A 15,462-nucleotide genomic window follows, 5' to 3' on the forward strand; every position below is an offset into this window, starting at 1 on the left:
CTATTATGCATGTACTGCAGCAGAGAGAACCAGGCTCCCACTCACTTTTCTTTGAGCAGCAGCTGAAAGGAAAATGCACATTCCCCACCTGTCACCTCCAACACAGAACTTTCACCCTAATTTACCTGAATAAAGATGTGTGGTTAGAAGAGGAGGCTAAATAATTGCTCTAGGTAGGCTTTTCTGGGCTAGGGGTCTGGGCTCTGGAGCACTGCAATGTGTGAACTGCTGAAAGAAATAATTTATTGCTGTTTGTTTCTCTTCAAGCAGTAGTTGGTCAGGTCTTTTGGAGCGATCACGCTGTTCCTAATTTGCAGGTCAGGCACACAACTCAGTGTGGGAAGTGTGTAATGACTGCATGGGGTGCTGGGATTGCTGGCTCCTGTGTCAGAGATGTTCTAATCTGAGGACGTGGCCCTGGTGGAGCATTGAGTCCCCTAGAGCTGCCTGTGAGGGGTCTGGCTGCTGCATGTGGGAAAGGTCATTTGGAGCCTGTGGCTGCTTTGGAATTCTAGGGAACCTTCCAAGAGTGTCTGAGTCTGAGCTGTCTGGCTTTGGTGCCTTTATGGGTCTGAACTCCAACGGGGAGCATCTCTGGTGGGGAGTGGGAGATGAAATGATTCAGTGCCATTTTGTCCAGAAGACTTATTGTCCCTGCTGCAAGTCTGAATCCTGACCTGTGCAGCTGAGGACGAGAGTATCACAAAGGAATATCCTTGCAAAATAGGGTTAGAAAAGTTTGTCCAGCTGAGCACTGTAGCCACGGGAGCTGCAATACCCCAGGTGGAATTGCTGGCTGTTGGTTGTATAGGGGCTTTCTGGAGTATGAATAGGCGGTCAGGGGCAATTTTATTTACTAGCAAGAAATGTGTTCTGTCCTTACAAAGAGCTACTAAAATCTGTTATGGATGTAGGAGGGCTATGGAGGGGAGAGAACACGCCATAGGAACAGTCTTTTTAGACAGAAATGCCTAAAAGGGTGGTTTGTGCTGGAACCCGGGTGGGCTGACCTACCCCCAGCCCCAAAATAACCCCCCCTCTCGCTCTCGGGGCAGCAGCCCCCCCGGGGTCCCCCCGCGGACCCGCCCGCCCAGGGCTGTGGGAGGAGGAGGAGGAGGCGGCGAAGGCGGGGGAGCCCCGTCGGCGGGATGAGGCCGCGCTGAGCGATGTGCGAGCAGGCGGCGCGGTACTGCCGGGCCGGCGTGCAGAGGCTGCTGCGGAAACCGGCGCCGGCGCTGCGCGGGCTGGACGGGCTCCTGCGCTGGGCGGCCGCCAGGATGGGCGACAAGGGCCTCGCCGAGCGGGAGCTGCTCGCCCCGGGCGCCGCCGCCGCCCAGAGGAAGGGCACCTCCGTCATCCTCGATGTGAGTGGTCCCCGCGCCCCGGCTCCCGCATCCCCCTGCCCGCGCCCCGCACGGCCGCGGGGCCGGTCCGCGCCTCCCGCACCCCCCGGACCGGCTGCACCCCGGTCCTGCGACCCCCGGCTGGGTGGGCGGGGGGGTCCCGCATCCCCTCACCCGGGTCCCACACCCACCCGACCCCCTCGGGATCGCCGTTATTCCCTGAGTCCCGCACCGGCCGGGCAGGAGGCGCATCCCGGCTCCTGTGGCTGCTCCCTCGGATCCTGCGAGCGCAGGCTGCGGGCACCCCGATTCCTGCACCCCGGGTCCTGCACCCCGAGCGACTCGGCAGCAGGGTTTTTCCTCGGGTCCGGCACCCGCGGCTGGCTGGGGGTGGGATGCAGCCCAGGTCCTGCCTCTCCCGGGCCGGCTGGGCGTAGGGGTGCCCAGATCCAGCAACGCCTTTCCAGATTCTGTGCCCTGGGCTGGCGGGGGTTACACCTCCTGGGCTGGCTGGGCACTCAGGGTGCAGCCTGGGTCCCGCGGCCCCTTGCCCCGCACTCACTGGGAGAGTTGGGAATAAGGTGCCCCTTGGTCCTGCATCACCCAGCCTGGGCACGGGGTGCAGACCGGATCCGGTCCCTCCTTTCTTGAGTCCTGCACCCCAAAGTGTCTGGCCATGAGCCCAAGTCCTGCTGGCTTTTTTTTTTTTTTTTTTTTTTTTTTTACCAGCTGGGCACAGGGATGTAGTTTATATCCTTCATCTCCTGGCCAGGATCCTGAACTCTTCGGATTAGCTGTGCATTGGGGTGCACCCTGTTTCCTGCACCCTCTGAACAGGCTGGGGGTGGGTGTGCACCCCAGGTTCTGCAGTCTTTTTTCCAGGTCCTGAATCCCTTGAATCAAGTGGGATGAGGATGCACTGTAGGTCCTTGATCCAGGTATTAGCCTGACTGAATGGGGATGCAGGACTCCGTGTCCCTGTCCCAGGTTTGGGGGGGCTGGTAGGGAGGTGCTGAGCGCCTCAACTGCTGCATTTATAGACTTTCTGATTAGGGAGCTAACGAGGCTATTTGCACTTAAATGAATTGGGAGAATGGGGTGGAATCAACCAGAGTGCAAACGGTGTAATTACAGTCTTTCTACAGCATCCTGTAATTAAACACACAGATCCTCAGCTTTGCCATCTCCTATCTTTAAAAAAAAAAAAAAGAAGAAGTAGTGAATGCAAAAAATAAACAACTGAAGCATTGACTGTAGTAAAGGATAACTCAGGCTCTCCTCCAGCCTCCTCAAAGAAAGGATAGGCAGTAGTAGCTCTTCCAAACAAGCCCTTGCATTTCTAAATAATGTGCTGAATCTTCTGCCATGTCCCCTGTGGGCGTTGGTGTGGGCTGGAGAGTCCAAAATTCGTTCCACCTCTGAGCACCCTGGGCTGATGAGCCTTCTAGTTCCCCAAGGAACCATCGGGTCTGTGTCTGCTGAGCTGCCCAAAGCAGCTGGGAGAGAAGTGTTTGCTGGGATGGTCCTGCCCGGTGGGCAGCTGCAGGCTGTGGGGAATGGGCTCCGTGGAGAAACAGAAAGGACAAGTGCAACTAATGCTGTTATGTTTTTTAAATTAACTTGTTTGGAGTTTTTTTTTCTGGGTTTTGTTGTTGTCCTTGTTTTGTTTGGGTTTTTGTTTTGGTTTGGTTTTTCATGATGTGTGTTTGTTTTTTCATCTGCCCTGAAATTACCGAAGTCTTACACCAGTCTGGAATCTGGGCCTCAGAGCATAAATACAGTTATAAATAATAATACAAAAACTAAATACAATTGGGGAGCACCATTAAGTTTATAAAAGAGGTTCTTGAATTAGGACTGTTTTACCACCAAAATGGTATATTTTCCATTCAAGTTTAATATTTTTAGGTGAATTTTTTTTCCACTTTGAGGTTTGAGCTCGGGAAGCGAGCCATGAACTTTCAGAATGGGAAGCACAGTGAAGTATTGTATTATTTCAGTGGGAAATACAATAGAACTGGCTGTGCAGCTCCTGATCGTTTTTCTCTTTCACAATGGTACTGGGAGCCCTTTCTCACCTGCTGAAAGTAGAATTGGATGCTGGAAATGTAAGACTTGTGGGCTTAGGGGTTTTTGTTTCCTCCTCCCCTAGAACTCGATTATCTCCTTTTTCTCCTGTCACAATAGCAATGCCAGTTGAAGTTGTGGCTTCACTGGAACAGGCTCTTCCAGTGCACTGTGAGACCCTCCTTTCATACAAAGGGTTTAAACATGGGAACATGTATTTAGGTTAATTTTCACACATTAGCAGGAAAGTAACAAACATCCCACTGAATGCTCAGGGGTGAGAACCTGTTTGCCCGTTAACTCTTCAGGTTCTCTCATTACTGCACAACCCAGTGCAGCTTCTGGGTGGGGGAGGATGAAGCAGAAGACCTGTAAGATTTTTTGTTTAACTCACACTCTTGCATGAGCTGGTGGGGCTGTGTGGGCAGTCCCTTGGGGGCTGGGGGAGGGTTAAGCTTGGGTTTGGCTGTGAATTAGATAAGATGGCTCTGACACTGAAAGCACCTTCGTCACTTTTGCTTCCTTTTCTGGCTTTCTTTTGATTCAGCCGTTCCCAGAGTTCTTGTTCTGACTTCTCCACGAGGGTGGCTGGTGGGTCAGACCGAGGTTCCCTGGGCTCTTTCCACCAAAGAAACAAAATTGTGCCATTGTGGGGCAAAACTGAGGGCTGAAGAAATGGGGTTAGATGTCTTCTGCCATCAAGCTGGCTGCTGCCACTTGCAGGATGAATGGTAACTTTGGGCTGGCTTCACTGGTTTTCTTTTATTTTGCCTGTGGCCTTTTAAGTAAAGGATCAAAAAGGGTTGAATAATGTTCACTAGTTCAGCTCAAAGCTATAGGTTTCCAAGTGTAAAAAATAGCTAAAGTTGGAGATTAACTGAACCCTGGTAACAATCTAATGAAGAAGATACTGAAGTCCTAACCATTGCCAAAAATAGGCAGCAAGTAAAACCAGGCAATGAGAGCTGCTCTTCATTGGTGGCAGTAGAAATGGAGGTGATGTGTCACTCTAGGAGCCTGGAAAACATCAATTTGAATTTAATGGTCAGCTTTTACAGTGTTGGTCAAATCAGCATAAGGGCTTGGGTTTGAGCAAGGAGCCTGTACCCATCCTGGTACTCCCTCAGGTCTGTCTCTGGGTCTGGGGCACACCCAGCTCTCAGGCTGCAGGGGCCCAGGGCTGGCAGGGTGTGCAGTCACTGCAGGATCACCCCTCACATCCCAGCTGGGCACACTCACTGGGTTTCTGGAGCTTTCTGCACCCACGAGGACAAACCCCCTTCACTAAAAGCTGTCACGCTCAGCTGCTGCTCCAGTCCACGTGTGGTGATGGTGGCATTTCCAGTCCAGAACAAACCCGCACATGTCCCAAGGCTTGTGAAGAGGAGAACATGTGCTGTGGGTGTGTCAGGTGCGTGTGAGCCAGTGTGGGAGCACGTTTGCTGGGTGTGGATGAGTGCCTGTGCAACAAGGAGCTGAGGTGGATGAGTGCCTGAGGCGTAGGAAGTGTCCAGGCAGGTACTGCCCTGTCTGGGAGCACTTCAGTGCTGCCTGACTGATTGTCCCTGCTCATCTCTTCTTGCCTTTGTGTCACTGCCAAAAGCAGCAGGAGAGTGAAGTCCAGCACGTGCAGAGCCTGGTGAGCCACAGCAGCTGCAGGTGAAGATGCTCTGTAAGGATCAGCCTTGGCTATGGGAGAGCATTCCCAAGGCAGGGCTGTGCTTCAAGTGGCACAGCATCACTGCCCCCCTTTCTGGCTTTGCCAATGGGGACTAAATTTGTTGCTTTTGGGCTTTATTTTCAATGCTCCTGAAGAATGCAGTGCCATTCATTTCAGGTCAGATGAAGCTTTTTGTTTTACCTACCCCATCTTTTGCTGAAAACTAATTTTGATCCTTATCTGACTTTTCTTCTTCTTTGACAGGGTCAGAAAGAACATTTCTAATCCATCTCTCCTGCTTATGGCTCCTCTTGCACCCTCTCTAACATGGCCAAATCTGATTTGCACTTCTTCAGCCACTTGGGATTGAGTGAGGTGTCTGGATAGAAGATACAGGGAATTTGATTTGTGCCAGGGGTTCATTTTCAAATGTAGATCCAAGAACTGCCAGTTTTCCAACTGTTTCATCAACGACACTCTTTCCAGTGCAGGCCCTGCTAGCAGAGCTATTGCAGCCACAGGAACCTCAGGAATCCCTTCTCAATCCTCTTCTGCTTTGACCTTTTTCCTCTGTTTTTGGTTAGTTTGTTGGTTTTGGTTTAATTTTTTTTAAGGTTGGTTCCCTCCCTTTCTTGTGCCCTTGTTTACCTTCTCACTTCTTGGAGTGAACTGGGAGGGCAGTTTCCTTCCTCCTTAGTCCTCCCTTTGTGAGATCGTTCCCACATCGTTCCCTGGAGCCGCCTGCAGGGCACAGCTGGAGAGGAGGGTCAGGGCACAGCTGGAGAGGAGGGTCAGGGCACAGCTGGAGAGGAGGGTCAGGGCACAGCTGGAGAGGAGGGGCAGGGCACAGCTGGAGAGGAGGGGCAGGGCACAGCCAGGCTCTCTTCCTTCCCTGCAAGGGACATCGTCTCACAGGAGAGCCCGTCCTTTCCCTTCTGATCTTCAGGGCTTTGGAAGTGGGTGCCTGAAATGAAGCTGCACCCAGGGCTGATCTTTATGGGAAAGTAACTTCTAGTGCTGAACATCAGCAGGTCAGAACACCAAGTGCAACTCTTACCTGCCTCATGCAATTTTTATTTAGGACAGCTAGGTAAAGTCTAAAGAGAAGGTAACAGTGAAAGCAGAGGCCAGGACGTGGTGTCAGCTGCTCTTCTCTTGGGGAGGAAGGGAGAAAGAAAAAGATCTGCTTTGAAGTGGGGAAAAATGCCCAGGGACCTGGAGCTCTGTAGCAGCTTTGTTTTGTGGGGAGCCACTCCAGGTGGGACAGTGTTTCCACACCAGTGGCATATTCCTTACTGAAACACCAAAATCAAACCTTTCTCCTTGCATGGGGAAATGCTCATTAGCCTGAGGATGTCTAAAGATGTAGCCCAAAGTGCTACACATTATTACCAGAAAGAGCAACACAGAGAGGTTGTAGGAGAGGAATTCCTACTGGTACCTGGAGTTAGAGAAGGAAAGGCCATACCTGATATAAAGCTTTGTCTCAGCTCCAAAGGAGGCATCGAGACTTGTAGGGAGAGGAACAGGAATGTAGGAACATAGTGAGCAGATTAATAATTTTTTTAGGTATGTGTTGGTCTCTGAAAGCTTTTTCATCCATAGGCTTTCCTCATGCATGACACTTGATTTTATTTGTCCTTGATTCTGCACCAACATTATGATGGAAAACAAAATTTCAGCTCAGCTGCATTCTATTTTAAATCAACATCATATTAACCTGCTGAAGGGATAATAAACTCTACAAACCCTCTAATAATTCTTGGGCTTCTTAGGGGAGTGCTTGTGTGAATTTAATAAAACTGGTGAGAAACCCTCCATTAAGCAGCCTCCAGTGTCGCATGTTCTCATCCAGGAGCTCTGAGAAGGCAGAACTCAATGCTTAAATTTGAAACCATCATTTTTTTCCCCCAAGTTTATTATTACCACTGAGGTTTTGAATTGCTTGCTTCTGACAGTCAAATATCTGTAGTAGCCATTGGAGAGTACAGCTAAAACACGTAATTAAAGAAAACCTATTGGAAATCTTGACACAAGTTCCTTGCTCTAGAGAAAATAGTGTTTATATTCATCTAAACATCGGGTAAATGGGCTAAGTATGCTGCAGACAGAAAAGTGCATGCACTGCCTGGGTAAATCCTGTAAAATGGGTTAATGCCCTTATTGTGGGCATCCTGTGGGCTCCCCCTGAGACAGCCTGTGCTTCAGGAGACTTGCTTAATAGCTTCAGAGCACAGCCGATGGGGGAGATGGTTGCTGTAGTACCTCCTGAACCGGATAATTTCTCATTTGCCGTGAGAGCCGTGCGGGGGTTGCAGAGCTGGGGCCGGTGGAGCAGGAGGAGCATCCCCGGCCGGGCTGTGTGAGCCTCAGCTCCTGCTGGGCTGTGCAAGCTGCAGCTCCTGCTCTGGGAGCCTCTCCCTCCCCCGGGGCCAAGGGAGCCCAATCTGCTGCTGAGGGCCTGGCAGGACAGGGCCTTTCTCCATCCATATTTCATCACCTCCTCTCTCCTGACCTCCAGGGCTGCTGCCTGGCCCGAGTCTGAGTGTCTGTGCTGCTGAGTGAGGGGTCAGTGCCGGAGCTGCCGGGAGAGCCCACGGGGACCGGGCGGGGTGGGCTCTGCAGCCCCTGTGCTGGGGATGGTGCAGCATCCTCACCTGCAGCATCCTCACCTACAGCATCCTCACCTGCATTCCCTTTGGGAGCAGCTGGAGCTCTTGTTTCCCCCAGCTCCCTGGGAGCCTGGCACCCAGCTGCCCTTGGGGTTTGCCCTCTGGTCCCTAGGTGGGTGTGGGAGCTGTGGTTTCCCTTCCACCAGCAGCTCTCACACCTCTCCCGTGCAGAGAGCACCTCCTTCCCGCGGGGGAACCACAAATTCCAGCCCAGAACGGAGCATCTTGGGCTCTGTGTGGGAGGGCACTCGTGTTTGATGAGCTAGAACATAAATCCCGGGGCTTCCCAGCAGCAGCACTTTTGGCAGCACTACCAGGCTATCACAGAGTATATTACATCTTTATCAGCCTCCCAGTGCTCATTCCAGTGTTCATACCTTGATGCAGTGCCTGCCTGTGCTGACAGATGACTTTGTCTTAAATTGCTTTCCCTCCAGGTGTCCCACTTTAAATTTTTATGTGTGCAAATTTTACATGGTCCAATTAAGGTGGAAGAATAAATCCTGCCCATTAGCAATAAAAAAAGCAAGCAGCTTGGTCCTGTAGAATAAACTTTGATAAATAATACAGCCAATGTGATCTTTTATCAACATGTTCATTTGCAATAGTCATACCTTTAAGGAGTATCTGGAGGAGTTAAAGCTCTAAAATGCTCACTTAGTGAAGCTGGACATAAATATTTCACTTTCTAAACATTTTTTTTTCATTTCTTAATTTATTTGTTTTTCCTGTTGCTCCAAGCATCCCTTGCAAGGTTAAGAGCTCTGTGGAGCAGAGCACTGCAGGTTGAGCCTTTCTCTCAATTTAAGTTATTTCACCTGTTGGTTTTCCCTTCCCATTCTCCCTCTCAGCTGGGCTTAGTGGGGTGGTGATCTTAAAATAGTCATCTCTGCTTTTGTGTTAGACTGGCTGCAATGGGTTCCTTTCAAAGCAGTGGGAAGAGTAACAGAAGGGGATGTTTTGATGAAACAAATAGCCAGAAATAATCAGCATCTAAAAAGAAAGGTATCTCATCTGGAGGTGCTCGTGGGGAGTGAGGAGTCGGGGTGTCCAAACCATGAAAAGAGGAGTATTGTGTGTGGTGGGCAGGGCATCCTGCACACAGGGGAGGAATGTGTGCTAGAGCCACAGCTTACTGGGGTCCTGCTGGGATATATTCCATCTTCCCAGAGACAAGCCATGACTGGCTGGTCCTTCAAAACCTCAGTGAAGTCTGTGAGTAAGGAGACATGTAGGATTTCCCCCCCCCAAACCTTCTAATGGCTCTAAAAAAAATGGTCAGCCCCAAAAATGAAGGAGTTTTGAAGTGGTCACAAGCTGTAATCCTTGTGGGGTTTTTCTGACCCTCTCTTGAAGCTGAGACTCAGTGATTCCCACCACTTGGGTCTGGCCCAAGCAGAGGGGTTCTGCCTCTGCTGAAGTACAGCAGAAAATCCAGCTTTGACTTTGCTGTGGGCTGCACAGCCTGGGAAGAGCTTTGGACAAAAGAATGATTAATATGTTCCTTAATTAAGCCATATTCAGTGAAATAGCATATTCTGCAATTCAATTTGTCTCTTGGGTTTCTTGTTTTGTGCAGCAGTTTCTCTTCTGATTTTTTTTAATGGTTTTGTGACCCAGAAAATAAGAGATTCTATTTTACAGCTGACTCTGATCTGTCTTGCTCGTGCTTTTATTCCCTCCACAGGGAAATTTCTGTGCAAAACCAAAATCTCTGCTCTTGCTCAAATCAATAGGGTCAGGCCTGAAGAGATGATGAGAATATTTTACCTCTTCTGCCCAGTTTGTGAGCATGCTAATTGTTTGGTAATTTATGGCCAAACCTGTGCTAGCAGCCATTTTTGACAGGAACTTGTAAGTTTTCAAGCTCTGCACAATCCTTTTTGCTCTTATCTGCATTGTGTCAGGGGGCTATTCCTCAGATGAGATGGTCAGAAAAATAGCAGTTGTTTCTGCTGTCTTTCTCCCAGGCAAGTTCTACAGTACTACGTTATTGCAATTTTTTTCTCCCGAAATGGCTATCTGATTCCTCTCTGTGGGCTGCTCCTCCACGCTGTAGTTTTAAGTCTAAATATAATCTCCTTCCCACGTAGGAGACTTGCTTTCAAAAAAAAAATGTTGTAAATAATTTTTTTCAGAAGTGCAGAACTGTGAAACTTGCTTTAAGAGACATTATTGATGCTACAGGAACTGGCTGGGCTGGCTGCAAGGCTGTTGTAATATTTTTTTAAATGTGTATTTTTCTGGTGTTGGATCCACATTTCAGCTTCCCTTTGTGAGGGAGGTCCTGGAACTGCTGGAAGCATTTCCACCAGTTATTCCAAAGGCACCCATGCTGACACTCTGCCCTGGCAGTGACTGTCCATCCTGTTGGTCTGGGGGAAAAGAGCTGAGCCTGGGGCAGGGGGAGCTCAGTGAATTGGCTTTTTGGGGGCTGGAGCTCGTGGGGCTGCCCCGTGTGTGGGGCTGAACGTGGCCCTGGTGCCCAGGGCTTCACCCCCTCCTGATGGACAGCACAGTAAAAATGTTTCTCTCTCTCTTTCAATTCTAGATTTTCAGAAGAGCTGACAAAAATGGTAAGTCTGTACATTCATATTTCACATTTTTTCGTTGGGCTATTGCCAGTATTACCATTTTTTTCCTGACAGTAACATCCAACTGTTTAAATGTCCTTCAGTTTACTGGATCTGATGGTGATACAGTCAATGCATCAGAAAAGGCTTTGGTATTTCTTTGGAAAAGGTGTTCTTAGAGCAGAAGTGACACTAGTGTGCAAGTCAGCACGGCAGAACCCACCAGACTTGGGGCAATTGCACAAAAAAACCCCAGGTAAAAATAAATCACAGGTAAGTGATAAGTGAGGATCCACCACTGGGGTAATCTTGGAATAGCTTTGCAAAACAGACCTAATCTGTGAATATCAGTAGTTTGGTTCTGAATGGCTGGACCCATCAAGGAGCAACATGTACTGATGTGTGTTCTCAGTCTGTACCTGGGGAAAGCTGAACAGCTGTGCTGAGCCCATCCATGTCCTCACCCAGGGAATAACGTGCACGTGTCTTCACTTGGAAGGAGAGAGCTGCTCTGCTGTGAGATAAAATACTTAAGGAAAGAAGAGCCAATGAGTGCAATCCCAGGATCTTTCTCCACCCTGAAAATCAGTTTAATTTTAGCTACTAGATCAAATCCCAAGAGCTAGTATCTATTCTTTCCCTGTAGTACAAGAAGAAAATTAAATATGCATCAAAACGGTGTGTGTTTGCAGAGGGCCCTGTGGGAGGGTTGTGCAGAGGAGCACAGGGGACAGTCTGTTTATTCCCTTCCAGACTGAAAAGCGAGATACCTGATGCCTGCAGGGGCTCACAGTGTGTGCTCCCTGCCCAGGGAAGGCAGTGAAGGATGCTGTCACCTGGCAAATGGGCAGTAAATGCCCTGCTAAGGTGGGCTTTTGGTTGTGACGACTGACACAGTAATGAGACATTGAAATTCGTTGCTTGGGAAAGCTGAGCAGTTGTGCCATGCAAGGGGAATGAGGGGAGAGCACTGCAATGCTGCTCGTAGGAAAAAGTGAGTTTGTGCTTTTGGCACCCAGCTGGACACACTTCACAGCCTCCTGAGCACTGAATTGTTGTGTAATTGGAGACCCCGAGGTCTGAGGAAATGTGAGCTGCTGCCTCTGAGAGAAGCTGCCTGCTTGCTCTCTGCTGCCTGGTGCCCTCAGAGCTGAGTGCTGGGGCTGCCAGCCTGGCATGGACCCTTACCTGCCCTTCACCAGGAGCAGTCTGGTGAGGTTTGGGGACTGCAGCTGGCAGTGCCTTTGCTGTGTGGAGATACTGAGCTGAAACCTGTGCTCAGTTAGTCCCATTCCTGTTTGAAGTTGAAAATCCCTCTCCAAACTTCAGCCTGGGAGACTGTTCCTTGCTGAGTCCATGTTTAGCCTCCTCCTCCAGGACAGCCTCTGGGTAGGGCAGCTGAAATCCAAGCCAGTGATTTTTCCTTTCAGTACCAAATGTTACTCTGCTGAACAGAGCTTGAGAGGACACACTTCAACATCCCAATCTTGACATAGTTACTTCCAGGGACTGCTTTTTGAGCTCTGTCAAATAATGCTGCACTTTTGTCTTAGTTTTAATTAAAATTATAACAGCTGTGATGAGGCTGAAGAATCAGAACTCAAAGTACAAAATCTTGTCTTGGCTGTTGTGTGAATATTAAGGCTTTTCTCCTTCATGATGGAGCTGCCAGACAGACACCTCTTTCCAGCCCAGCCCAGAGGGCAGAGCTCTCATTTTTGTGTTTACCACATCACGAGGTTGTGGGGGTTAAATTTTAGTGCAGCTTTCACCACAGGGACAGCTCTCTTGTTGTATTTGGTAGGTGCCAGTGACAAGCCATGAGTCTGTGTCTTGTCATGTGGGTGATAACTCGGGAAAGGATGAACCTTTGGACCCACTTGTTCTGCTCTGGGTCTCTGAGAAGAAAGATGTACCTTTGGAAAGCTGAGGACTTTTTCTGACCAGTTCCCTTACTGCTGGTGACACTCACCCCAAACTGGTTTTGCAGCCTTATCCTCTGTTCCTGGTGGTGGCCAAACAGTCCTGCAGCACTTTAACATGATTAACAGCTAAAGGCCAAACAGGGAGCTTTGGTCAGCAAGAGCAAACCTGTTATTTTTACCTCTGACCCTCACCCTGGGAAAAACCTGCCCATCTCCTTCACAGTCTTCTCTCTAGATGTTTTGCCTTTTGTGTGTCCTGCAATGGTTTTCCCTACATTTATCTGGATGCTGCTTTTTTCTTGAGGCAGCCCCTGCCAGCCGTGGTGCCAGCTTCCCCAGCCACTCGTCTTTGCTGAACTCTGGATAACAGACTTTGCACTCTTTGTAATTAGCTCAGTGTGTTCCTCTGCAGCCTTTTTGGGGTCACAGACCCCACAAACCCCCCCAGCCCCCTGCAGCTCACAGCAGCTGCTGCAGGAGATGGGCAAGGATATCTCCCTTGGTAAAGCCTCCCTGCAAACCAGGGCTGAGATTTCCAGAGCCAGAGGCAATATCTTTGTATTTAATATCCCTGGGGATCTCTTTTTCACCGTTTTCTCTTTGACATCCTGGCCTTTAATGTATTGATTTGCTGAAATTCAGAGTGTTCATGGCTTTGCCTGGTGCAGCTGCAGGGCACAGTGGAAGCACCAGCCTGTGGCTTTCATGGCTCACAGCAGGGGCCATGCACAGCCCTCTGTGGAGAAATGAAAATCTTGTGCTTTCCATTTTTGTCAGAATCCCAGGAAGGGGCTCTGAGCCCTGCACAGGCTGCTAAAAATGCAAGTCCACAGGTTCCCAAAATATTTTACTCTGTTCACATCCTTCTGTGGTCTCCACACCTGCAGAGGGTCCTGTCTGGCAGGGACTTGGCCCTTTTTAATTAACCAGCTGAGCTGGGTCCTTATCCAGGGCTGTGTGATGGTGACATCCTGGGGACACAGCTCCCAGGGCAGGGACTGCTGGCAGCTTCACCCACAGATGGCAGCTCTTGCTTTCCTCAGCTGTGCTAAAGCCACTCTTACAGACCCGTGTAGGAAATGGGGAGGGGGAAAACCTGAAAAAACTTCAGCTCTTGCCATCCTGTTTAACTGGAATATTTCCCTTAACTTTTGCCATGCAGAGATCAGAAGATTAATTAAAGGGTCTCCTAAAAGACAAAGGGGGGGATTGTAAGCTTAAGGAATAGTCTCATTTAATGTGCAGATTCCTACAGTCAAGAGGTTATAAATTTGGAAATCTTTTCAGCATCTTGATTCCCCCCCCCCCCCGGTAAAAATGGCACATGTTGTTTTAAAGCAACGTGGCTGGTTCAGACATGGTAACTATGGAGCCTGATCGTTTGAATTCAAGAGCTTCTCCCTCCTCCCCCTTCCTTCCAAAGCTCCTCCACATAAATTGTTAATTCATGTAAAATTGAATGTTCTTGATGCAAGATGCTAAACCACGTTATTGCTCCTGCCATGTTCAGGTACTTGTATTTAGTTGATTTGATTCAGTGCCTACATGTGCTGAGAGGATGCTAATGAAGGAGCTCTTGCTTGTTAAAAGTCATCTTGGTCTCCTGCCCCAGAAAAGTGAGATTCTGACTCTAGTGTGAGTTAAGTTCCCAACCTTTGCCCAGTGATAATATGAAGGAGTTGGATTTACAACACCATAAACTGGGCAAATGATCTGCACAGGACACCTGGAAATGATGAGCACGTTGGAGATATCTGACAATCTGGCAAATGGTCTGAAAAAGGGAGGAGTTCTGGGGTGCAACCTCCTGACAGTGAATAACTCAGCTTTATCATGCTTTGCAGGGGCATGGCTGTTAGTCATTCAAAATAAGCTTTTTCTTCTGTGTAGGAGTGTTTTTCCTTTCTCTGCTAATAAATCCACCTACTGTCTTGTAATGCTCCCAGTGCCAGTAAACAATACTTAATGGTTTAATTGGCATGTGGTGGGAAAACAAAGGCATCTTGTTTCAGGCTGGTGCAGCAGAGCTGTCAATCACCTCAGTTATCTACCCTGGACTTAATCCTCTCATTAGAAAGCTGCCAATCAATGAAATAGCCAGGATTCTCTTGGAAAGATTAAGCTGGTTTTATTTGGACAGAACAGCCCAACTGATAACGATTCATGTGTTATCTGGAAATCTCCAACTCACTGCAACTGCCCAACTCCCACGCCTGGAGTGTAACTAAATGTGAAGTGTATCTGGATTTAATCTGTGGTTTGGTTCAGTTGGTTTTGCCATGGTTGTTAGATCTTGCTCATGGAAATGGCCATCAGCCTGGCCCATCCCTGGGGGTCACTGGGGGTTAGGTGGTTTCATGTGGACCTCTGCCATGGAAGAGGAGAGATGCAAAAGAAAATATGCCAAAAACTTGGCATATGGTTATGAAATGCCTGCAGAAGATGGTAGGAGGAGCTGGTGGTGCAGTATTTCACCTGATGGTGACCAGTGATGAGTTATTGTGGTTCAACTCGGTACCTTCCCATTGCTGCTGTCCTTGTGATTTCTGTGCCAAGAACTGTTGTGGTTCTCCCTTGAATTTATCCTCTCTAGAGAAGGTGTGAATGGGAATGAAGCCACTGAGCACATACTTTCTTGAATAGCTTCTACTGTTATAAAAAATGAAATACAATAAATTGTGAAAATGGATTAAACTAAGTCAATTTATAAGTTTAACACAGAAATCTGGAGTACAAATGCTGAGAGGAGGTTTCAGTTTTCAGTTGATCTGGATGATCAGCTGAAGGCCTGCAGAGGACGTAGCAGAGTTAATAAAGGGGAAAAAAGGAAGCATGAATGGAGCAGGAATTGGTGGTTGGAAAGGGCTTCTTGGTTAAGAGCCACCGAGGGCAATGGCACTGTGCCCATCCCTGTCCCAGGAGGGCTTGTCCTTTGAACAGTTGCACACAGATATCTGTTAGTCACTTAAGAGCTCCTTAAAGGAGATTTATGCTGCTCCTCTCTGTAAGACAAGGTCTGCACGTCCCAGTGTTACAAACCTCACAGCAAATCACACTACAAACCTTGGGGGCACCTGGAGAGCCTCTGAAAAGCAGGGAACAGGAATATCTTTGAGTTGAGGAGCCGGGTCAGCTGGCAGGGGGGTTGTGCCCTTGTGAGCAGGGTGAGCTCTTCTTCTCACACACAGACCAGCAGTGCTGCTCTGCCTGGGGCTCTGTGGC

General features: G+C 48.9%; 1 protein-coding gene across 1 annotated transcript in view; it reads left to right on the forward strand.

Moving 5' to 3' along the window:
- Positions 1–1,159: 1,159 nt before the first annotated feature.
- The window catches only part of NECAB2 (N-terminal EF-hand calcium binding protein 2), a 69,198-nt gene continuing 54,895 nt past the window's right edge, over positions 1,160–15,462 (forward strand). The window contains exons 1-2 of the mRNA XM_017824157.1: positions 1,160–1,364; positions 10,294–10,318. Coding sequence (XP_017679646.1) covers positions 1,167–1,364; positions 10,294–10,318 — 223 coding nt within the window. The 5' untranslated portion in view covers positions 1,160–1,166. The remainder of the gene's footprint in view (positions 1,365–10,293; positions 10,319–15,462) is intronic.

The sequence above is a fragment of the Lepidothrix coronata genome, unplaced genomic scaffold (assembly GCF_001604755.1).
Source record: "Lepidothrix coronata isolate B3197 unplaced genomic scaffold, Lepidothrix_coronata-1.0 Scaffold110, whole genome shotgun sequence".
NCBI classification, from domain to species: domain Eukaryota; kingdom Metazoa; phylum Chordata; class Aves; order Passeriformes; family Pipridae; genus Lepidothrix; species Lepidothrix coronata.